This window comes from Eptatretus burgeri, chromosome 8, assembly GCF_056783735.1.
Source record: "Eptatretus burgeri isolate ZD-2024b chromosome 8, Ebu_testis_v1, whole genome shotgun sequence".
NCBI classification, from domain to species: Eukaryota; Metazoa; Chordata; class Myxini; order Myxiniformes; family Myxinidae; genus Eptatretus; species Eptatretus burgeri.
Window position 1 is genome coordinate 87,053,160 of NC_140968.1, and position 7,500 is coordinate 87,060,659.

Sequence of the window (7,500 nt, forward strand, 5' to 3'; positions counted from 1 at the left end):
TAAACCGACGCTGGGTGAGGATCTGACCAAAGGAGTGTTGTAGATGGCAGCTGTAGTCTTTTTATTGACACGTTGACCTTGCAGAGTGATCCAAGGCGACGTCCCTCAACGTATTATGGAACAAGTTTCTGAAAGTAGTCCCGCACGTGTTGACAAACACAGGTAATACCAGATTGACTGTAAATTACCCCCTTGGTGGGGTTTAAATTATCCAAATCGACAGCACAGAAAAGATGGCAAGAACAGACATGCACAAAATATAATTTAATGGACACAAGAATGAATACAAAATCCTGACCAAAGAATGGAAAAATGAAAAAAATAAGCAAGCAAGGTTATCCAGACTAGAGGAGTGTGTGAGTGTGTTCAAGTGTGGAAAAGCAGGTTAGGTCAGGTATGGGAGCATGTGCCAGAACAGCGCATCGCTGCGTCCACTTTCCGCCGGTACTCCAGGGGCCTCCGTCTGGCCTTCCCCCAGGCAGATGCCAGGCCCATCCCCATCTCCTTGAGATGATGGTCAACCTGCTGCAACCACGAGGCACGTGGTCGGCCCACTGGCCTCCTCCACTCATGAGACTCCCTCGCTGAGAGAATCTGGTGAGCAGGATCAGCGTCAGGAAAACGAGCCACATGTCCATACAGCCGCAACTGACGCTCACGGACTATGCAGGTAACAAATCTCATCCGAGTCTCTCTCAGCAATCGCTCGTTGGACACAAAATCCGACCAACGATAGCCAAGGATTCTCCGAAGAGACCTGGTACCAAAGGAATTAAGTCTCCGTCTCAGATCCTTGGTCAGGGTCAAAGTCTCGCATCCATAGAGCAAGACTGGAAGTACCAAGGACCTGAAGACTCAGACTTTCGTCCTCTCGCACAGGTACCGGCAGTGCCACACCCCATGATCCAGTGAATCCATGACTCCCCAGGCCCGACCCAGACGTCTATTGACCTCTGACTCGCAGCCAGCAGAGACATGAATATGACTGCCAAGGTAAGTGAATCTCTCCATGACCTCAACATCCTCACCACAAAGAGACACAGACAGGACAGCAGCATCCAATATGTCATTGAAAGCCTGGATCTTAGTTTTGACCCAAGAAACCCATAATCCCAGAGGCTCCGACTCCTCATTCAGCACCTCGAGGGCCCCCAAAAGGATGTCTAAAGTCTCCGCAAAGATGAATGCATCATCTGCGAAATCAAGGTCCGAGATCTTGACATTCCCAAATGATGCACCGCAGCTTGATCTCTCCGACATCCTCCCTAAAACCCAGTCCATACAAGTGCTGAAAAGTGTGGGGGAAAGTACACACCCCCGATGAACTCCAGTAACAATTGGAAATAAGTCAGAGATGGTACCACCACACTTCACAGCACTCTCAGTACCAGAGTGGAGTTCAGACATCAGATCGATCAGTTTTGGTGGCACCCCACGAAGACCAAGAATCCTCCAGAGGACATCCCGATTCACTGAATCGAACGCTTTACAGAGATCAACATAGGCTGCAAGCAGCCCCTGCCAAAACTCTCGTCTGCGTTCAGTGAGGACACGAAGGGCAAGGATACGGTCAATCGTTGACCTCTGTGGTGTAAAGCCTGACTGCTCTGGACACTGGTGCTCAAGCAGATGGTGGCGAACCCTATCAAGAATTATCCGAGCAAAGACCTTGCCTGGCACTGAGAGCAGCATCACCCCTCGGTAGTTGTTGCAGTCTTGGTGATCACCCTTCCCTTTCCGGAGAGGGACAACAAGGCCCCTCTTCCAGTCAGTTGGGATGATGCCTGTGTTCCAGGCAGAGCACAAAACTGTATGCAACGACACGAGTGCAGCATTTCCACCAGCCTTGAGAAGTTCAGCATGGATGCCAAAGAGCAGGAATTTATTAAAAAATAAAATAAAAATAACCACCCTAGGTACATGCAAGGACAGAGCAGAAAGAGGCTGCCAGCATCCAAAACACAATATCCAACACAAAGCCACTGCCTCTGGTCAACTCTCTCCCCACTCACCCCCCCCCACCCCAACCCACTTCCTTGTCCTGAGGTATCAATATCAGAGCCCTCAGGACATTAGCCATTCACAGGTACTGTTGCTTAATCAAAGTGCAATGGCCACAAAGCTGCACACTCACTCCAATAGCACCATGCCAACCTGGAGCAGTTATGCAGGTGGGCTCATCCCTCACTGGTTGGATATTATAGGACCAATGCTTCTTCCTCGTCCAAGGTGTGCAAGAAAGCGTAGGTCACGGGGGTGGGGGGGGGCTTACCATATCAATGTGGGGGACACCAGGACTGCCTCCCTCTCAACCAGTTCTGCCCCTAGGGCATCCTTACCATCAACATTTCAAAAGGCGAGGCCTATTTGTCACACAGTGTGTACACTAGACACTTGTCCCTATCACGCGTCCTTAAGTGTTCAAAAGTCAGATAAACTACACAAATAAAAATGGTAAACTAAGGCCTCAAAGGCTATTTCTACTCCCCACCCCATAAACACAACAGTATTCTCAATTTTAGTTTGATATGCACATTTGGTGACCTTTCAAAATAAATGCAAAGAAACGAGAGACCGAGAAAGATAACCGAGAGTGCAATTCAAAACAAATCTTTCCTCAATTTGTATTTTATGAAAATTGTGTTTTATTTAAGATGTGGAAGATAACGTTTGATTCATGACAAACTCCATAATTACCCGATGCACACAAAGCGTTAAAGCGAGGTTAAGCAATTGGCCCATGCCCGTCAGTCTTTAAATTGAATGTTATATTTTGAACATGAAGAGGAAGACAAGTTTGCCGTTTCACCGTACTTTGGCTCTGAATTTGGCCATTGCATATGTGTGGAGGAGAAATATTTTTTTCATTCTGTCTGCCTGTCAAACAAAATTGAAAATCATTAAAAACACAGGAAACTTAGTTTTTAAGGACATAAACAATAGGCATGAATAACTAATGTAACGTGTTAGATAGGGTGATGCAATAGACACCAGGTAAAAAAAGCAGTAAAATCTGGAATAAATTTATTTACATACCTTTAAACCTTTAAAAAAATTTAATTGCGTACTTGAACAATAAAGAACACTAATCACCTTAACGCTTCCAAAAAACCCCCTCCAGTTTAGCACTACTTGGACATGTTATGCAAGACTGCATAACTGCTAAACTTCAATTTGTTTTTAATATGGCCTTTAAAATAATCATTTTATTTCATATTAATTATATACTTTAAAACTGCACGGGATAAGGTGTTCTATGAACTCCAAGTTGCATTGCATAAAAAAACAAGTCAGGAGACGATGCATTTTTACATCCATTACAAAGACTTCATGTTAATACTCACAAAAATTCAGCTTAAACCCATTGTAAAGTTGAAAAATAAATTATCCTACAAACTATTTGTTGGAGTCTAATCACAACTCTAGGTAATTCAATCTATAAACAGTATCAGCAAATGACAAACTTGCCTGGTCTACAGATCCTTTTCTCTTGCACAGTTTGGCAAGATTTTGCAAACTCGCAATTCAAATATTTAGAATGCAGCTTTGGAAACATTTTTTTTTTCAACAACAGTTCCACATGATGTTAAAAGCAGTTTTAACATTAAAAAAAATGCCATTTGATGTCTCACAGGGCTGAGGAATCAACTTTCCTTACATCTGGTTTTGTCAGTCATCATTTTTTGGTTTCCATCTTGTGTCGTCGAGTTGGTATGTCAGTTGTCTAATGTCTTCATACAGGCTGCCTTTTAACAGTGATGGATTCAAACTGCAAAAAAAAAATTGCCTCAAGCGGAAACTAGAAGGGTACTCGGGAGAGGGCATACTTCTGCCACGCAATTCCTTATCCAGCTGGTAGAATATATATATTTTAAATATCATGCTATGTATCGTTTTTGGGCCAATCTCTCAATGGTGAAAATTAAAAATTTAATTATCGTATCTGGATATCCACCAAAATTGAATCAATTCAGCCTCGTCACATACCCGTGTCCACCAAGTTTCGTCCAAATCCGTCCACAACTTATTGAGAAATCCTGCACACAAACAAAAAAACCCCAAAACGGGTGAAAACAACCTCTTCCACCTTTGCTGATGGAGATAATAACCAAATGCTACATTCATTAAGTGATTCTTCAATACCACTCACCCCTGCTTGTAATTTAATATCTTATCCTTCAGACCAACACATTTAACCGACTTAAGACAACAATCTCCTTCCATTTTAAATTTAGCCTTCACAATGATCTTTCACGTCTCATTATTCAGCTACAGCATTTTAAAATATTTGTTACACCCCCCACCCCAATTTAAACAGGTCAAATTGATATAAACTTAAAAAATTAAAAAAAAAAAACGCTCATGGGATGTGGACCTATACGTACTAGCACTACATCATGACGAGTTGTCATTTGCCTCAACTGCATTGAACTTACACCTACTGTACTGGCCGATAAATTTGGGGGCAACCACGACTGCTAATCCACATGCCCAGATAAGGGGTGGAGAGGTCCCCTTTGGGGGTTCACCTTTTTGCATTTTATTCCCGAGACAGGAATTAGGATTTTTTTGGGGTCATGTTGCTGACAATAATGTGCTTGTTCTTCATGAAGGACACTGTGGGATCTTTATTGGCCACAAACTGTCAGTAGATGGGACGCATAGTTTAATGTCCAACTGAGGGACAGCACACACATCGATGACCCACCGAGACGTTAAACCCCAATATGACAGTTTATAGCTGTGCAGAGGTGCAAACCCAGGCTAAGCATCAGAGGCAAGAAACAAGGTAAACATGACAAAATAACACACACACACACACACACACACACACACACACACACACACACACACACACACACACACACACACACACACACACACACACACACACACACACACGATGGGGCTAATGAGCATAACATCCCCAAAAAATACCCGTATATTAAAAGCTCGATTTAAGCATCCAGGAAGAGAATAGATATTCGAAGCATTAATAACAGTTTATCAAAATACATATATTACACAAGCGCAAAAAAAAAAAAGGATATCAAAACTCGTGGATTTTTTCTTTTTTAAGCATAGTCTACAACATATTTAATTATTAAAGGATCAAATCAATGATTGCAATTATGAAAGTGCTTACTTTTTTTCATTAAAGGAGAAACAATGAAAAATAATAATAAAATAAAACTTTCAAACTCACATTATAGGTCAGTTCATCCATTGAAAAAAGAAAAACAATAGTAATAAAAACATCAGACGTGAACAGGTTATTGGGCTATTTGATCCACTCTGCCTCCACATGGGGTCATGATAAATCGATGGTATTCCATTGCCCCCATGGACCAGCAACGGTCTCGTGTCAAAATCGCGATAGCATAAGAAAAGAAAGCAGAGCAAAGTAGACCAATGGCCATTAGATAATTGGTGATTGGTAAGAAAAAAAAAATAATAATAATGATATCACAACTTGAGTAAGAGAAGACTTGACACAAGAACAGCGATGAGATAGTGCTCAAGTCCGATAGTGCTCAAGTCCAAACATTGGTGGCAACGCAAAAACTATTTGCTTGGGGAAGTAGTTTTGCCCAATGGAAGGAGCAAATGATCTTTAAACAGAACTTGGTGGTATTTAATATATTTTTAAAAAATTTAGAAAAGAAACCCAAAAATAAGCAAGTAATTCAAGGCCTGGGTAACAAGGGCTCGTTTTCTCTCTTTTCCGTGACAGTTTCTGATGATCCATCGGTGCAGTCCCCCATCCACCACCAATCTGCGGTGGCATCCACTTTTCAGCAAATAACAAAGAAAGAACCCTTGTAATTCAGCTTCAATGGGCTCCGTCATGCAACTCAACCCACAAGAGTGTTTTTGTCCATTAACTAACAAAAAAACCTCCAAATTCTTATCATCAAGTGACACCCACACCACGGAGCACACGCCGCACACCAAACCAAACTTGATCATAAAACGACTTCAAAAAGCAGTTCAGAATACAACGTCAAACGGGGATTTCATCTTCATCTCGAAACAGACCATTCCGAGGAAGCATGGACACCTCCATCCATGGGCTCGTCAACGAGCCTGCAGGGCCATCTAGCGTCACAACCGAGCTACTGCTGGAGCAAGAACTCCGGGCATCAAGGAGGGTCTTCTGCGGGGAACTCGGCTCACGGTGGTCGAGCACCGGGGTCTCCAGTACGCCGAGAACGTCGCTCAGCATGGACGGTCCGAGGTCCACGTGAAAGGACACCATGGACTCGGCGTGTTGAAGAGCACGAGAGGCGTCCACACACCAATCGGGGTCCACAGCACGACGGTCCGACTCGAGGGGGGCAGAAATCGCCGGTGGTCGGTCCTCAGCGACACGACCGGAGACCGGACTGGAGAACAAATGAGACACGCGATTCCAGACCACGGGTTGAGATGGCGAACCTTGCGATGGCGGAGAAGCGCGTCGACCCTTGGCGCCACGCAGCCTTCCCAGGGAGATGCTCCGTTTGCTGCGTCGTAAAGTCCTTCCGAGCACACCGAGCGCTCCTCGATCGCCATCGTCACCTGGGTCTTGGTCGCGGCTCGGGATGAAAGGACGCTGCTGCAGAAAGGACGTGTCACCGAACGCGTCTCCTCCACGACCGACGTGCATCGTGTGCCTGAAGTCCCCGAGGGGAGCGCTGATCATGTCCGGCGTGAGCTCCGTGCGATGCCCTCTGGTGCGTTTGATCACCCGGGTCTCAGCAGGCTTGCTCATGGGCATCGCTGCGCCGCGGTCTCTGTACCGGGGGGGGGGGGGACCAAGGAATGAAGAGCAAAATGTTTACCATCTTTATCCAAAACGTTTACCCTGAAAAAGTTTAATGCCACTCACCAGGTTATACTAATCAAAAATACAACTAAACCTTACTCACGTGTTCAGCTATTTGAAGACCTCTGAAGCAGTTCGTCCCTCCCTCCTCCACGCGGGGTCCAAGCAGACCCGCGTGGTATGAAAAATCCCCAAACGAGCGCAGAAGTAAACTTCGCTCCAAGTTCCCAGGATCATAGGCCACGCCCCTCCAAACCACGCCCCTCCAAACCACGCCCCTAAAACCCTTCCATATCCGCCAATCAGAGCCGAGCTCAGTCCCACAGCTGCAACCTATCCCCCCCTCCGTCACCAGATCCGTGCTCTATGTTCTTTGTTGCTTGTTTGTTGATCATGATCACGTGTACTAAATAATGTATTAAATGGTCGCCGTTAATCTCAAACAATCATTTTTTTAACACAAAGTTTGCTGACAATGAGAGTTGTTGTCATTTGGCCTTTAAATCAGGATTCGAATAAAGATTTAATCTCCGACACAATTTATATATGGGATGTGCTTGCACCACAAAGCATGTTAGCCTTCTGATGGATGTTAAGCTGGCTGTCATACCTGCTAGCAATAGGCGGTGGACGTTAAAATCCATCGGTATCTTTCGTGAATGGTATGGGGAGTTATCGCCGGCATCCTGGAC

The 7,500-nt window shown here is 44.6% G+C and overlaps 1 protein-coding gene across 1 annotated transcript; it reads right to left on the reverse strand.

Moving 5' to 3' along the window:
• Positions 1–249: 249 nt before the first annotated feature.
• On the reverse strand, positions 250–7,112 carry LOC147022220 (cdc42 effector protein 4-like). Its single transcript, XM_085892913.1, has 2 exons — positions 6,912–7,112; positions 250–6,776 (listed from the first exon to the last, which is right to left on the reverse strand). Exon 2 carries the CDS (start codon positions 6,758–6,760, stop codon positions 6,005–6,007), a length of 756 nt encoding a protein of 251 aa, XP_085749039.1. The 5' UTR covers positions 6,761–6,776; positions 6,912–7,112; the 3' UTR covers positions 250–6,004.
• Positions 7,113–7,500: the final 388 nt, after the last annotated feature.

Excerpts from the sequence above, each read along its gene's own strand:
- LOC147022220 (XM_085892913.1), bottom strand. The coding sequence starts at position 6,760 with ATGCCCATGAGCAAGCCTGCTGAGACCCGGGTGATCAAACGCACCAGA.